This window comes from Leptonotus elevatus, chromosome 14, assembly GCF_054856555.1.
Source record: "Leptonotus elevatus isolate MCC_2025b chromosome 14, RoL_Lele_1.0, whole genome shotgun sequence".
Classification (NCBI taxonomy): Eukaryota; Metazoa; Chordata; class Actinopteri; order Syngnathiformes; family Syngnathidae; genus Leptonotus; species Leptonotus elevatus.
The window spans coordinates 2362394-2379682 of NC_141252.1; the positions used below are offsets into that span (position 1 = coordinate 2362394).

Below are 17289 nucleotides of genomic sequence, written 5' to 3' on the forward strand. Positions count from 1 at the left end.
GTGATTGCAATAACCGACATGAACAGTGGATATGAAAAGTGTACACACCCCGCCGGTTCAAATGAGACTATAAAAATTGCCACTGTTTTAAGTTTGGCTGTTCTAGTATCCAAGTTGTTTATTTCTGCAGACTTTGTTTTCCCCCATTTGTACACATAATCTGTCACATTAATGATAAATTACGTCTTTAAATGATCTATCTTGCCGCTGTCTTTCTCTTACTGTGTATCAAGTCAACTTGGCATTTGAACAGGGGTGTGTCGACTTTTTCTTACCACCGTACGTGAAAGTAGAGCCGGACGTAGTAAGTGTGGGCCTCAACGTTATTGAGTGAGTCACTTCCAAAGTCTGTCGGGAGGGAAAGGAGGCGATATGCCGGGAACGTTTCCCCCCTCGGGGAGGGAAGTCGACACCCTGAGAGAACCCCCTTACACGCATCGTGGGAGCGAGTCAGGACGTGTGTCGAAACGTGGAAAACGTCACAAAGAATTACCGCCTTAAAACAACAGCAAGATGATAAACGTTCTCCATCGGGGAAGATACGCGGCACCTTGTGGGATGAGCAGTCGGTCAGTCAGCAGTTTCGCAATTGACTGCAGCCAAGTCAGTAAAAAAAAAAAAAAAGGTCGTAAATTCATTTCTTTTTTCTTTTTTTGCCTTTTCCTGAAACTGTAGAGGTTACTTGCGAAATTGTCTGTCCATCAATTTCAGTGCGGAGTACGTGTTTGGCGTAGTTATGTCGTTGCTTTTTGGACATTGAAGGAGAGTTTGTTACATTTAAACCATTTGTCAATTCGGTTCAGTTCAAATGGGACGAAAAGAGACGAGTTTCATCCGCAAACAAGACTTTGTGGAGCACTTTTGAAGAGTTTAACAGTCATTGCCAGAAGAAAGAGAAATGGTCCCAATATGGACCCCTGTGGAACACCGTGTTTAATAATTCCATTTTTATTCTGTTCCGTTTACAGCATTTTTCGTGGTGTTTTTAGAGCTTTTCTATAAAAAAAAAACATACTTTTTGATATTTTTATACAAAATGAAAACAAAAAAAAAGTTCTGTAAATCAGAATATTTATTGTTAGTAAGTGCAAGTTTTTCATTCTTAACATTTGACATGATTTTCATTCCTAGCACATTTACAAAAATAGTCATCTTTATTGATATGGCGCATCGAAAACAGCTGCAGCTGTTACAAAACGCTTACAGAACACTTCATATAGACATTAATTAACAATAATGCAATCATAACAAACCAAATCTTTCTCCCATTCCTATTTATACACTTTGTTGTTAAAAGCAATTATACATGAAAGTCAAATTAAGCAATAGTATTTTCACATTAATGGAATGATTTTTTTATAAATTGTGACAACACTTTTTTCCAGTTCTCTATTTGATTTGATTTAAGTTCAAGCAAAAACGGTCGCCCCTGGTTACACGATGACGTTTTTTTGGGCTCACGTCCAACAAGACATGATATCATCTTCATAAATTGGATTGGAAGATTGGAAAAAGATTTTCCTCTGTTACCTCCCCCGAGGCTCATTTCTCTTCCTGGGAAAGTTGCGCAACTTCCCGGCATTCCGCATCACACTTCTTGGCTCTTTGCCTGTAACAAGATTTCTTTCCTATCCGTGCAGAAGAGCATCATTCGACAACCGAGTTGTTGGTTTTTCATTAAAAAGCTATTCAGCAAATTTGTCGGCTTTAAGATCTATCCAAGGTTGTTTTAGTTAACAAGAACTAACGGAAAAACTCAAACTAAAATTTAAAAAACTATTCCGTTAACAAAATAAAATAAAAACGAAAAACAATGCTTAAAAAAAACGAACAAACTACATTTTATGTTTACAAAACCAACAAACTAAAATGATAGCATTGGTAATTAATTTAATAAATGAGCTTTTGGGGATGATTTTTAAATGTGATTTCAAGTATATTTATTTCGATATTAACCGGAATGAAGACATTTGAAAGTGTGTCACACAAAAGTGATGTCATCTAGCAGCAGCCAATAGAAAAACACCTTCAGATGACGTCGCAAAAAAATTGCCTCCAATGGCTCGGCTCGCCTGCTTTTTCATTTAACTCAGAAAAAAATGCAATGCTCGGTAAGAACTTTTCCTTTTACCAAGGTGTTTATTAAATATTATAAGTAATACAAAAAACAAAAATAAAAAATAAACTAATACTTGTACTGAAACGAATTAAAACTAAACAAAAACTAAGCATAAAAAAAACAACTAATAAAAACAGAACCACCTTGAAAACTAATTAAAACTAACTAAAAACAAACAAAACTCAAAACAAAATAAAAAGTAACTAATATGAAAAATTCCAAAAATAAACAATACAAACAATAAAAAAATAAAAATAACACCAGATCTATCGGCTGCAACTGAAACGACTTGAGGGCCACAAATAAGTCATAATAAATCTATTATTATTATTAATATTTACTATTACAAATAAGTGCAAGGACCCATTTTGTTGCACTTAAGCCACCATACGGTGTTTGTCACGTTGAATAGATTCAAGTTTTTAGAGGATGCAGATTTAGTAAGTCATCATACATTTCAAACGAACTGCCAATGGTTCTTTTGGCCCCAAAAAAAAAGAAGCTGTTTGATTACGTTTGAGATCGCTTATAGCGACAACTAAATTTTTCATGGCTGCTTAATTTCAGTTAATTTCACTATTCTGCAGGTTTTGTTTTGTACACTTGACTTTTTTTTGGACTGTCTTTTATATTGGGTGTAATTCCATTGTTGACCACTGAACGAAGGCAGAATGAAAACAGGAAGTTTTTCAACCTCAGCATAGTTTTTGCTGAATATTATTGAATATGAAATCATTTTCAATCCTACTTTTTACACCTGCAGAAAGTTACGTCTGTCGGTTCCTCCCCCTACTCCCTGACCCGATTCTTACTTGGATTGTTCTGAAATTCCTACAAGTTGTCATGTAGCCACTGGACGTAGGCGGCGAAGGCCCTCACCCCGACGTCAAACGTGAAGGGCCACATGGTGAGGCTGAAGCATCCGTGGAAGCCGTCCCGGTAGTGCTCGGTCGTGACCGCCACGCCGGCGTCGCTCAAGCGGCGCGCGTACATCAGCCCGTCGTCTCGCAGCACGTCGTACTCGCACGTCATCACGTAGGCACGGGGGCACTTGGCCAGAACCTCGGGTCCGGCCAGGAGGGGCGCCGCTCGCACGTCGAGCAGACCCGGAATCTCATCCAGGATTCCTGCCCGGTTCACATGACAAAATTTCAGATGGCAATTATTATTTTATTTTTTTAAAGACACTAATTAGTACATTTGAATGAAAACAATTCATGCGGCCAATAATTAATTAATAATTGAGGTTCCACTATCTAGCCATATGTTTGTATTATACTGCCCTCTGGTGGCTCAATGCACTATTACGTCTATATTTAAAAGCATACGTTTCCATACCTTCCATTCTACGGGGCCCATCGCCATGTACGGGAAAGTAGTCCTTGCGGAACTCCGGATCAAGGAGGGCGGTCCAGTCCAGGCGAGCCTTAAGCTCCGGCGCGGCGTTAGGGCTGTGTTGGTTGGCGAGGAGGTGGGGCTTAAGGGAGAGGTCGCCGCCCAGGTACTGCAGCCAAAACTTGACCATGACTGGACGGTTGAGGATGGCCATGTCCCGGTTCTGCTGATAGGACGGCGTGTTGAAGTCCAGAGATTGAAGGACCGGGTAGATCAAAGCCTGCACGCTGAACTTGACGCTCATGCTGTCATCCATGGCAATCTGGGGAAACAAACGCATTTAAAAAGAAAAATTGAAATGCTTCAAGAAATTTAAAGAAATATTTCTTTACTAAAATGTTAAACTTACCTCAGGCAAATAGTAAATAGGATTTCAACAACAAAACCTAAACTTTGTAGATGTTTTGTTTACAAAAAAATCCATCAATTATTAAGAGGATTTGAAGAAATGAAATATATATTTATAGTTCAATTCCCTGAATAAATAAATAAATAAATGGAATTTATCGATTTCAACATTTCTAAAAACAAAAATGTAAATAATTTCAATATTTTACATTTTAAAATGTTCTTAAATTTTATATCATCACATTTCAAGAAATAATAAAAATGTCATTTTCACCCCTAATTAAAAAAAATAAAATAAAATTAAATTTCCATCAGAACTTGAGGATTTCAGTAAAATGTCCAAAAGACAAATGGTGAAAGTTTTTTTTATTTTTAATTCCCCAAATTCTCTCCACTAAATGTTAAGATAAGATACACCTTTTATTTTTTATCCCACAGTGGAGATAAAAAAAGAAACAGAATTTAATGGAAAAAAATAGATTTATGTTTAATATTCTTAAAAAAAAAAAAACCCTCCTAGTCAAATATTAAGATTTTTTTAAAGTACTTTTTAAAAGAATAATTTAAAAACTTTTTAATAATAATACAATCACACCGCACCCACAAAGCAAATTCAGCCACCGTTTGAATTTCAAGCCTTGGCGGAGGTCTTCATCATCAGTCCGCATACCTGCTGAGCGAGTGCCGCCGCCAGGTTGCCCCCGGCGCTGTCCCCTGACACGGCCACACGCTGCGGATCCACGCTGTACTCGGCCAGCACCTCCGGGGACAGGAAGTGCTTGGCGGCCGTGAGGCAGTCCACGTATGGCGTCGGGAAGCAGCACTCGGGATACAGACGATAACTTGGCGGGGGAAGAAGATGTGAATGCAGGTTAAAAAAAAAAAAGTTGCGGGCACGGCGTTGAAAGAAGTTCAAGACTTACTCGACAGAAACCACGACCATGTGGAGCTCTTTAGACATTTTGCGGCTGCCTTGATCGTACGCGCCGTCCTCTGAGAACAACAGACATTTTGTTCATGAATGCAAAATTCAGATCTCCATCAAATATTAGGAGGATGAACAAAATTTCTCTTTACTTTTAGTGGTTTTTAAAAATTTATTTATATTTATGTCCAAAATCAACACTTTCAAATGTTAGACAGAATAACAACAAAAAAGATTTTCTGTGAAATTTTAGGAGGATTTCAACATAAAAAAAATACTTTTAAAAAAAATTCAAAAATCGTATCTTAAATATTAAGGATTTTTTATTTATTTTATTTAATGCAATTTCTTTCTCACCTTAGTCAAATTCTATGTCGATTTCAACTACATCATTAAAAAAGAAACTAATTATTTTGGGAGACGAATAAAAATGAAATTGCATTTACAATTGAATGTCTTGCTTAAAAAAGAAAAAAAACATGATTACTTTTTAAATTCCCATTCCATCTCTGTGTCTAATATGAACATTCAAGAATTAAAAAAAGAAGAAAAAAGTGAAAATGTAAGATTTTAACGATATTTATAAAAGTAAAGAAACATGATTTTTTTTTTAATGTCCAAAATATATATTTTTAATTAAATGCATATTTAAATGTGTGTTCATTAAATACAAATAAAATCAATAAAATATTAGGATTTCAAAATTTACCATTAAATATTAAGAGGATTTTAAAAAGTATTTTTAATGAATTGCCACAGACTAATATATTTTAAATAAACATTTTCTTAAATTTAAAAATACAGTTTCTGCCAAAAATTAAGATTATTTCAACAAAATGTGTTTCCCGCTACATTTCCAAAACTTGATCACAGTCAATTATCAACAGAATTTCAAAATTAAAAAAAGAACAAAAAAAATAAATACATGCAAACTTTCCCCCCCCAAAACAATTTCCCACCAAATAAAGGAAAAAATAATTCCAACAACAACAAAATTTATGTATTTTCCCACTTAAAAAAAAAAAAACTGTCCCTGTAATATACTGTACAATATATAGAAGGCTTCAACAACAAAAATGTAAAATATTAATAAATACAGCACACACACACAAAATAAGAGCGTGACTAACTGGCACTGCCGTAAGCCCAGCCTCCGCCATGGATGTAGAGCAGACCTCTCCTCAGGCGGGTGTCGCCTGCCATCGGGGGCTGGTAGACGCGCACAGTTACGCCGCCGAAAGTCGCGTCGCTAACCGTCAAGTAGCCGGCGCCGGGCTCGGCCGTCAACTTTTTCACGGTGCCCTCCAGCCCTTTGGAAGACCCTCGCGCGGCCTTGACGTGGTGCCCCAAGCCCAGCCGCTCCATAATGTGCGCCTAAGAGGCAGGAAAAAAAACACTTTACTCATCTTACCGGCAAGTGTATGCGGAACAGGTGGCTGAATCTCGCCAATAAGTGTGTGCATTCGAGACAGCGTTTAGCCATTTCCTCTCGCTAATGTGGATATGCATAACAGTGGGCTGGATCTTGCCGGCGAATCTGCCAATCTTTCACATCACTCGGTGAGTTACCGCTCATCATCTCGCCAGCAAGTGCATTCTGGGCAAAGTTTGGCCATCTACCCTTCCGCTTCGCTCGGTTGGCTAGCTCTCGTCCAGTCACCAGCAAGTGCGTAACAGCGGTCGGGATTCCGTCTTTCATATCACTTGGCAGCCGCTCCTCATCATCTTGCCGGCAAGTGTATGCGCCCCACCAATGTTTGGCTCTCTCCACTTTGGTCTCATTTGGGCCCTCCTCCTCTCGCCAGCAAGTGTATGCGTAACTACGGGCTGGATATCTTCAACGAGTGCGCGTGTGCGTTCCAGCCAAATTTTCTGCCGTCTTGTATTTTGACACCCAGTGAATGATCTCTCATCATCTCGCCAGCAAGTGTATGCACAATGGCAGGCTTAAGGTTGCCAGCGAGTGTGCACATTATTTGTACATGTGTACTGTCTGGCATGCTTCATTTTGTTGTCATTTCTGCAAGATAATCAACACTGGCTGGTACAAAAAAAGAAAGAAAAGGGAAAGCGTTTGCTTTCAGTGTGCCCATCCCTTCACTATTTTAGTCTTTCACCTCCAAAGCATGTGGCGCAATAAGGAGCAAAGGTGAACATGCAGACAGGATAGTGACGCAAACCTGACTGGCTTTGTCATTGTTTAGTCAACTTAAATGCTGCTTTCTTCCCTTTTATTGCACAATAGGTGGCTATTGTGGTTGGTGTTGAAAACCCGACAAACTGATCTTACAGTGCGTCGCATTACAATCTTCATTTCGGTGTTTGCTCAGGCAGGGCGTGTGCTTGACAAAAGCATATACTGTGGAACATGTCCCAAAAAAATGTTGAACTCAACTGCTTGTCATTGATAACAGCCAATATTAGAAAATGCACAATTACAAGGAGTCTTCGTTTGCTTTAGATAGTCACTCGAAGCACCTTCTAAGTCCGTGGTTCTCAACCTTGATTCCAGTTATGTACCCCCTGTGATTTTTTTTTCTTTTTTTTTTTTTTTTCAGCCAAGTACCACTTAACCAGCGCCAAGCTTTTTTTTTTTTGGTTGAAAAACAAAATACTCTATAGAGTCTTGGGCCATTATTGTCTAAGTAATTAAACTTTGGAACATAGTGGTCTCTGACTTGAACTTTGTGGCAATAAAAATAATTAAATTCAATTATGTAGATTCATGCTCATAACAAAAAAAAAATCACCATTAACGGTCCTCTTTGGGGGTCATAGTAAAGACCTGTTCTCCAAAAATAAAAAGCACTACATTTTAAATAAAGTTTTGAAATGATTGACAGGTGACGGGTTGGCACATTACACTTTGAACTCGATTCATTATCACATTCAGAGTACTTTACTTTTAAATTAATCTCAGTACGCATAGAAAAGAAACGGCCAAAAAAACAACAACAACAACAACGACTGTATCGCTATTATTTTCCATCCCCTGCATAAAAGGTCGCCCGTCCGTCGCCCTTCACTCACCAGGCACATCACAATTTTGAGGAGGTCGTCCAGTAGCAAAAGTTTCCACTGCTGCCGAATAGCGGCAGGCAGCGGCGTGTACAAGCAGTAGCGCACAACCACGGCCAGGGAGGCGCCGATGACCGCCGACAGCAGCCACATCTCGGGTCAGTCTGGCGGTGTTGCACCTGTGCTGCTGGTGTGGAAGTGAAGCAAGACCAGGACCGGCTGATCTGAGCAAGAGGAAGGAAGGAAGGAAGGCTGGCGACAATAAGAGAGGAGTGGCCAAAACTAGTTTCAAACATTTCCACGATGTTTCTGTGGACCTTCAACTGGCTTGAGGCTTATTTGACAAGCTTCGTTTGACTCTTTCGTTGCTATTCCTTCATAACTTTTATTTGGAAAGGAAAGAGGAACATCCGGTAGAGTGACTTTTTGAAAGTGAGTTGTACTACACTCTAGTCGCCACATGAGGGCGGAATACAGTTGTTGATGGAAAGATGGCTGTCAACACTTACTAAGGAAAAATATGAGCAACTTTGGAAAAGTACTGCAATATTTTTTTTTATATATAGATTTGATGTATGCAGAAACAGTTTTAACATGTTTATTTCATTTCATCCATTTATTTGTTTTTATTGCTATTTTTTTAGAAAGGTTTTTATTCATGATTATATACAGATTTTTACACTTTTGTTATTCACTGCAAAATTGCAGATTCCCTTTTTGTTTGTCTTATTTTTATTTGTCTATTGAACTTTTTAAATTAAAATTGTATTTTATTGCAACTCTGGAAACTTCATTTGCTATTTTTTGTGTTTTTTTCCCATAATTTTTAAAATACTTAATTTCATTTACACATTTTTTTTTACATTTTAATTGCAATTAAAAATTGTTTTTATTATGTATTACATTTTTTAAATGTATTTTTATTAGAATTTTGTAAATCACTTAGAATTGTGTAATTTTGTGTACTGTATTTTCATTTCAACTATGTTAAAACACCTTTCAAAATGTACTATTTTTTTAAATTCTATGTATTTCTTTCATAGAATAGAGTTGTGCAGCATCCCCGGAGTGCCGTTTCTAATATTTTGACCATCTTCGATAGCCTACTAGGTTATGATCATTAACATTTTTTGGGGTCAACAACATGTAACTCTAGCACCTTCCAGTCTGTTCCATAAAATGTTTTCTTACAATCATGCCAGCAATAATCAGGGGTGCCGCTCTTCCGCTCCCTTCCCACGGGTTCATTCCAGTTCTGCGTCCCTGGTGGTTTCCCTTGTGAGAACATAAACAGCAGTGACGAGGACCCGACCCCCTGCCACGGACGGATTTTCCAAAACAAGCTCCAGCCAGACCGCCCGGCCGACCATGTCGGATTAACCTTTGGGGCTCCCGGAGGAGGTGCACTCCAAAAGTTAAGACACCGAAGGCTGTAATAAAGTCGGCTAAAAAAGGAATCCAAAGTGAGTGTTGGTTGGCCGGTTGGACTTCGGCTTCTGGCCGCGTGGCGATGTCAAACAAACTCCACTCTGGATGTGAAGTGTATTTAGTGACCTCTCTTCCTGGCCTATGTAATCCGCTGCAGGGTTGAACTCCACTCCACTCATGACCTGTCTTTGAAAAAAAAACAAAAAAAAAAACATACTCACTGCTTTAGGCTTGGACTCCTACTTGTTTGTATTTCTACCAACGTTTCTCATAGGAAAAGAAAGTCATGCAGAAGGTAAAACTGTCGCAGCTTTATTCTTTGTTTTAAAGTGACAGGCCCCGACAGAGGATTTCTAAATGGGGCTCATTTGGGCCAATTCCCTAATTGGACTGTATTCATTTGTTGTCCACTGGATAAAAAAAAAAAAATCCCCCTAAATTTCTACTAGTGAGTGATTTATTTGGTCACTGAAAAAAAAGTGTCCCAGCATGACGTGCAATATTTGCGTGGCTATCTTTGAAACCCTAAACAAGAGTACGTGCTGCTCCCAAGATCCTTTTCCCAAAGCTGGAGGCTGATGCCAAAAATCTGTCCGAATAGGAGAGTCAGCCAAAAGCTAAGAGTGTAAACTTGAATGCGATATATGCGTGCGAGTGCGTGTGCCTGCTGAGCATATAAAAAAAAAAGGCGTCTCCTTGTAGTCTGTGGTATGGAGGTTGTAATGGAGGCAGGGCCTCTCTGGTGTCGTTGACTGGAATTACACTTAATGGTCATTTAACGCCACTAAATGCAGGAGGAGGCGCACGCTCTGGTTTTCCATTTCATGCTGACCCCGCCTTGTTTTTCAGAGAAAACCACTCACCCTATTTTTGCACCCAGAAATAGTCAATAAATGTCTTTGAGGATGATTTGATCCATCTGATGGGAATAATAGGGGCCCCCCAGCAAGTTTTCACATCAACCCCCCCCCCCCCCCCCCAGATTGTCAGCCATGGCCGAAGCCTATTCATTTACTTAACTGCAGATATGGGATATCAAATATTTATGATTCAATATCACTACAAGGTCCCTTTAGAACTTCCCCATTACTGAAATATCTCGAGATTTTCCTTTTGAAATAAATATTGATTATTTTAAGTAGATTATATTATGTTGGAAATCCATATTGCTGAAATAAGTTCACTGCAAGCAGACAATGTACAAAATATGTGACGCTTGTTGACAGGGTGGACATTTTTGCTAATGTTAGCATTTTACAAACAATATGGCGACATGCAATTTGAGGAAATGCTGAAATGAGGGAAGATCTTACACATTTTATTTCATCTGGGGGACTGTATACACATGTTGGTAGGTGCTGCTGTTTTGGTTGGCAACAAGGTTCAAAATAGGCTCATCACTTACTTTTTTGTTTTTGTTTTCCTTGCCTGATGGAGTCATTTTATTCACTTACGTTACCATCCCCACATAGCAGAAGATCGTGGTAAGGTGCCACACTTTCCATTCATCTGAAAGGCAGCATATTTTGATGCTCCTGTTTTGGTTAGCAACGGCTCACAACCGGACGTAAACGCGCCCCCCAACCTTCAAATCCAAAAAGATGCAGAAAAGGTAGTGGGACCAAGGAGAAATTATGAAGTTGTAATGATTCACTAAAAAAAAAAGTTTCAAATGTTTTGCCAACTATTGAAGGTAAGCTAACAGTTGCTCTTCAAACAAGGTGCTACATGTGAGAGAATATGGGAAACTTTTGTTTCATGAAGTGAACACGTAATGAACGGTGAACTTTAATTGTGATCAAAACTTTAGCGGTCATTTGTTTAAATGAACTGATTCTATTCATGCCATACAATCCACGGAATTTTCATCCGAAACACAGAGGGTGGTGAAGATTCGAACCCAGAACTTCTTGACTGCCGCCTCTTGAACGAGGCAGTGTAAATCTGGCCTCATTGCTTCGTCGTATTCAGTTTTGAACTCAAATTCTCGCCTCTCAATGTTTGCGAAAAAAAAGCCATCCGTCTGGGACCGGTTGGTTCAGAGGTCAGCAGTCGCACGGGGGCCCCATTTGGAGAACTGCATGCCGCAGCCCTGACCTTTTAACCTGGCGATGCACAGGAGGAGAGGCGCTGTGAAAGTCATCACAAGGGAAGAGTTGGAGGTTGACGAGAAGACGCAAAGTACAACATCACACTTTTTTGCCTTTTGGCTTTCCCAAATCGTATCCTGATGTTGGGTCGACGCCCCCCCACACCCCCCCCCCCCCCTCGCCGCCTTCACTTGGCGAGGCTGTTAAACTGGACGTGGCCTCTCTCTCCTCTCAGCTGCTGCACAGGCACGGCGATAAGAGGCAGCTGTTGCGGCAACACTACTGTAAGCTGACATGTGGCGGGTTACCTCCAGGATGCACTCGCCGTGTTTGGCATTTATCAGCACTTCAGATGGCGGTTTGGGGTTTCGTTGAGGAAATTTGTAGCGGGCGTGGGGGGGTGGGGTGGGGTGGGGGGGACAAGGAAAGAGGTCGTACGCGCCAATGTCATCATATAAATTGTATACAGTTGAGGCCAATGCACATGATGGATACTTCGCGCGTACGTTCGTGCGTGCGCGCTATCTGCGATGTCGTGGTATGCGAGGCTTTCATTGGTGTCCTCAAGGCGGGCTCACGTGTGCTTTGTGCGGCAGAGAGGTGCCGAGTGACGCTCTCTCTTGCATTTCGTGTGCGTGTGTGTGTGTGTGTGTCAGCACCTCCCATCTCAGCTTATTCTTCTCATCCTCCTCATCCCTAAGGCGCTTCTCTGGCCATCTTCCACTGTTGCCAAATGACCTAAAAAAAATAAATAATCACATTCAAGGTGTTTTCGTCAGCTTTGTGTCCTTTTGTCGACCTTTTGCAGCTATAATGGCATTCTGGCTTCTTAACGCCTTCATTTTTTTTTTTTTTTTTTTGCTAATAGATTTCTCTAAAGACCATTAGGCTTTTAAGTCATTGACTGTCAGCCATTTTAAAAGCAGTCCCCAAAATTGCCAGTCATTTTGGCACATTCTGAGTGATCTTTCAAGACCCACCAAATACAGAATGAGCACCAAGACAAAAGACCCGAGCTCTTACCTTTCTCTGTTCTTCGGTAATCAGCGGTAAGCCATGGCTTGGGTTCCAATTTCCTATTTGATGTAATGACAAGTTGAGATTCACCTCCTACTTTTATCTTGTACTCAAAAAACGGTGGCAAATCTCAAATCTGCAACGCTGCCATCTGCGGGGTATCTCTTAAGTCATTATGAAAAACATACTTGATGAACATATTTGTTAGTAGCGGTAAACCGAATGGTTAATAACATAGCCAATGCGACAGAGGTAAATGTTCATATTTACATAATGCTAGCGCAAATGAGCTCACTCGCACAATGCTAGTTATAGCAGAGGCTTAATTTGAGAGAAAACATCTGATGTTAAACATGTTTTTAGCTGACAAAAAAGAAGCTGAACTCAATGAGAGTAAAGCTAACCTAAAAATATAAGGATAAACGTTTTTTGTTTTTTTTGGGGATGACTAAAATAAAAATAAAAAACATAAACAGGACTTTTCCTTTTTGGTTTACTGTAAGCCAAAAATACCAAAAAGGAGTTAAACTGACCATTTGCTAAATATGCTAAAATAGCTATAAGAAATTTGCTAACACAGTACAAGCATAGTATCTTATTTATTCAGTGCTAAAAAAACAAAACTGATTTAAATCCTTTAGACCAGCCAAAGTAACAAAACAGGAGGTTTGACATTTGACCCACTAAAATGTTAACCATTTGCCAAATATGAAATATTCCGGATTAGTTTGCTAACACTGTAGCCTACTGCAAAAATGATCTGATTCATTTAATGCCAAATTGCTACTAATCCAAAACATTAAAGTCGAGTGGAGTTCACGAGGCCCAAAATAGATGAAATGTTCGCCATTTGCTAAATAAAAACAAAAGCTAGCGCAGCGTCTGCTGCCTCAAATATGTGTGAATCTTTCACATTTAGCTTTACGAGCAATTAACTCCTCCGGTTTAAAAGCGCAGCGGCTGACTGGCTGTTGACGTCAAGCCATGCGGTCGAACCCCGGGCTGAGGTTCGCGCCACAAAAAGCCCGAGAAATGATCTTCGTCGCTAACGTTGCCACTCTGTCACGCTTTGAAAACATATATCGGCTACGGTCGACATAAGAGTTTGCTGTGCTATGGAAACCACGAACATAAGTCCCTTCATCTCTGAGATGGATATCATAAAGGGCCGCTCATTGCTGTGTCACGCAGATTTATTACGGACGGAAACATGATGTGGGGGACGCAATGTGGGGAACGTTGCACCCCCAGTATACAATGCGGTAAACGATAGGGATAAAAGTGACAGGAGGCGACTTCAGAGGAGACGGACAATGCAAACAATACTATAGTGCGAGAAATTGAGTGCGTAGTTTTCTTCTCCGTTTTTAGACATGACGTGAGTTTTAATTCCATCAGTAAGAAAGTGACAGTTTCATCTTATTTGAAAAGTTCATTTCAAGGCTGCAATTGTCCAAGATGACACTAAACTGTTATTACCTGAACATGAGAGGTTTGCCAGAAGGAAGGAACTGGTTGATTTTTTGGTATAAATCTGTGATTGGTTTTAAAGAAATGCATTTTTGTGCACAGTGTTTGGTGGTTAATTTTCATGGCACCAGACGAAAGTTGGGTAAAACCAAAGTATTTCCACAAGTTCAAGGGTGGCAAACGTTTTTTTTTTAAGGGCCACGTTGTAATTATGTTTTCCCTTGGGGGGCCGTTATGACTCTGAATCGAGCTTGTTTAATAAAAAAAAAAAAAAATGCTTGTAGTGTAGCAACGTTATTTAAAGTGAAGTTATATTTTGGCAAGAAACATGATCGCACAAGATAGTTTGCATTTTGTGGGCCGCATAAAATGATGCGGCGGGCTGGATCTGGCCTCCATGCCTTGAGTTTAACACTTGCACTATAGTTGAACAAAACCAGCCTTTCTCAATCCTAGAAAAGTGAGATGATTTTTACCCGGACCCGGGGGAGAGATGTAGGAAGAACCCAGTCGATCAGGTCAATGTTTTTTTTTTGTTTTTTTTTTGAAAAATGTTAATTTTTCTACACAAGTTTTGGTGGAGGTTTACATGATGACATTTCTAAACTTAAACCTCAAAAAGTGAGCCGATTTAACCCGAACTTGGTGGCGGATGTAACGTTTATAAGGAAAAATACCAGTCGATTTTGGGTTTAAATTTATAAGCGGTTTTAAAGGAAACTGCATTTTTCTGTAGGGAGTTTGGCGTTGGACAGTCGACGCGAACAAAACATTTCCCCACTTTTTCCCTTATGGATAGCGTTCAAAGACTACAGAGTCACCGTGAATGTATCGCAACAATAAATAAAAGACCAGAAACAAGGCATTTAGCTTACAAGTTGACCGGCCTGTCACTCTCGACGAGCCCCCGCCCCCCCCGGCGCGCAGCTCTCGGGAACTCCCCCTAAGTTCCCCCGGTTGTCCTCACTCTCACTCGGCTCAGTCGCCGCGAGAGCTGTCACACACACACACACACACAAACGCTGACACGGAAACACGCTAGAAACAACAAGGTAGCCCACCCTGCGTCGGCTCTCGCCGGTTAACCGAAGCGCTGCCTGCCGCTGGGTCTGCGGGTCTGCGGCGGTCGTGAAACACGGCCAAGGAGGCGGCGGCGGAAGGAGCGGCTCGCTCGCCCGCCGGTGGAGGTGAAGGACGAGGCGGGAGAGAGGGAAAAGGTAAGCGGCGGTTGTGTGTTTTACCTTCCCCTTTCGCTCTCAAACTTTGCGACGGGCTTTTGGCGTGTGTTTCGTGTGCGGTCGTGGCAGTGGTAGAAGTATTTAAACGTGGCTCTGGCTCATGTTTGTGCCCGTTTTGCGTGCGTGGATTTCGGCGCGCGTGCGCGCTAGTTCCCCCCCCCCCTCCCTGATACAGTGGGGTTCTTCTGTTGTGTTCAGGTAACTTTGGACATCGTACCGTCGCCTTGTTGCGGTTCATCGAAGAGAGCCCATCACATGCATGTGTCATGTTTGAATTTATTCTCGGGCTAAGGTGCTTGTGTTGTTGCCCCCGGTGTGAAACTGCACGTCCCATAAGATGGGTTTGGATGTAGTTCGTAGAAAATCCCACTCTTTTTTTCCAGAACACCGAAACGCCACACAGTAATGATACTGTTAAAACTGCAGGTGTGTCCTCCACATGTGTGTTTCCTTCAATTATGTGTTGTTTTTATGATGCGCGTGGGTGTATATGCGTGGGGGGGGGGGGGGGGGGGGTTGTGGCGAGTTCCTGTGAGGTGGGGGTCAGTCACTGGGTCTCCTCTCTGGAATTCTCCTAGAATAGATTCCACACGCTCGCGCACACGCGCACACAAAAATGACTGACATCTTCAGTCAAAGCGTGTGTCGGAAGGAAAACAAAACTGACCTTTAGTGTGTCTACTTCCTGGCATGTTCATGGATTCGTTTGTAGAGATGATGGGAACCTCACAACGTGTTGGTGTGTGTGTGTGTGTGTGTGTGTGTGTGTGTGTGTGTGTGTGTGCAGTAACTCGAGACTGGCTGGACATTGTGACTGTGAAGGTTACAAAGACCACTCAGGTTGTTGGGGGGGGGGGGGGGGGGTGGTATTTGTCTGTTCAGTCCAGGCCTCCCCCGTCTCACTTTAAACACTTTTAGCACATAAAGATCAAAGTATCAGTAAAGCGCTGCCGTGGTGTGTTTCAGGCTCGTTAGTGGTGGAGAACACGATGTAAACAAGCCTGTGGGTTCGCGTACAGAGTCGCTGTCAACTTTTCTACTGTCCGCTGGGAGGGTGATGAGGGGGTGGGGGGGCGAATGTGTACAACCCACTGAGAGAGAGCGATAGCGAGACCCCTCTTTGCCGGACTTACCAAGCCTGCGTGCCTCTTTCACACGGGGATACCGCAAAATGGCTGACTTTTGCCTTTCACACAGAACCCAGTAAAGTGGCATATTGCAGTCTCAAAGCAAAATTGGGAAACAAAAGCCTTACAGCCGGCCGAGGGCTGCATCTTGTCTCCTTCTCTTCCTCTTTCAAATGAGCAAAGGCAGACAATGATGCACTCAGAATGGTTGCCCCCCCCGGATATAGATAAATTAATAACGGTTGTTTATTTACACCATTATGGTCTCATGCTTTTATTTTGCGCTTTATGTTGGAGTTAGGGTGGCTTGTGTGACTTGTCCGTGGGCGGGCAGGCAACAGATTTTGACCTCGCTGATTAAGGCGCGGATGCCGACACTGATAACGACAACTATTATCGATGTCTTGCAAAAAAAAAAAAAAAAAATGAAGAATACAGCCTTGTAGCATCTCAGTGAAATAATACATGTAGGCGCAAGTCTTTAGTTTTCGCTACCCATCTCTCCGATTACCAACTAAACCTATCCAATAGTAAACAATTGATTCATCAAGGCGGACATCAGAACATTTTTACTTTTAAATCCAGGTAATAGTTTGTGTGCAAAGTTTGAAACCCCCCCCCCCCCCCCCCTGATTTGTTACATGTTGTACATTATACGAAGAGCAAACCGTAAAAAGTAATGCTCTTTGCATGAGCGCGATTGGCGAACGGGTGGAACATTACACAAAGATAAAACACTTTTTGTTATGTCCATTTGTTTTGCTTACAATATTATTTTGCAACCCTTTATTTTACTGAGCAGCCAGGACAGAGAACGCACACTTTGCACGCGCTGTCATCAAACTCGTCTTGCTTGCAGCCGGCACGGCTCGGCTGTATAAGAACTAATAAGTGCAGTGTAAACCAACCAAAACCCTGTACGTTTGTTTACATGGTTACATAACAGCGAACTTGTTGCGACTTATTTGCTGGCGAACAGTCGTTATGTAACCGTTGCCCATAATGGAGGCGGGGCACCGTCGTTTGAACTCGAATGGACACCGCGCCCTTATGATTAAACCGGGGCCCCTCCCTTTTTATGTCGTGTCAAACGCATTCACGTGGGATGGATGCT

At 41.3% G+C, this 17289-nt stretch overlaps 2 protein-coding genes across 4 annotated transcripts in view; one reads left to right on the top strand and one right to left on the bottom strand.

Moving 5' to 3' along the window:
• Positions 1-1054: 1054 nt before the first annotated feature.
• On the bottom strand, positions 1055-15152 carry nceh1a (neutral cholesterol ester hydrolase 1a). 2 transcript variants are annotated; one of them, XM_086094635.1, is made up of 10 exons: positions 14872-15152; positions 12347-12399; positions 11983-12061; positions 8997-9419; positions 7818-8029; positions 5918-6161; positions 4786-4855; positions 4533-4704; positions 3458-3776; positions 1055-3246 (listed from the first exon to the last, which is right to left on the bottom strand). In XM_086094635.1, the coding sequence occupies exons 5-10, from the start codon at positions 7956-7958 to the stop codon at positions 2951-2953; spliced, it is 1242 nt and encodes a 413-aa protein (XP_085950761.1). In that variant the 5' UTR covers positions 7959-8029; positions 8997-9419; positions 11983-12061; positions 12347-12399; positions 14872-15152; the 3' UTR covers positions 1055-2950. The 2 variants fall into 2 exon arrangements, with proteins under 2 accessions (XP_085950761.1, XP_085950762.1); XM_086094636.1 differs by lacking the exons at positions 7818-8029; positions 8997-9419.
• The window catches only part of ppp2r3a (protein phosphatase 2, regulatory subunit B'', alpha), a 43664-nt gene continuing 41182 nt past the window's right edge, over positions 14808-17289 (top strand). For both annotated transcript variants that reach the window (XM_086094632.1, XM_086094633.1), the window contains exon 1: positions 14808-15027. The gene's annotated coding sequence lies outside the window, so the exon portion shown is untranslated. The remainder of the gene's footprint in view (positions 15028-17289) is intronic.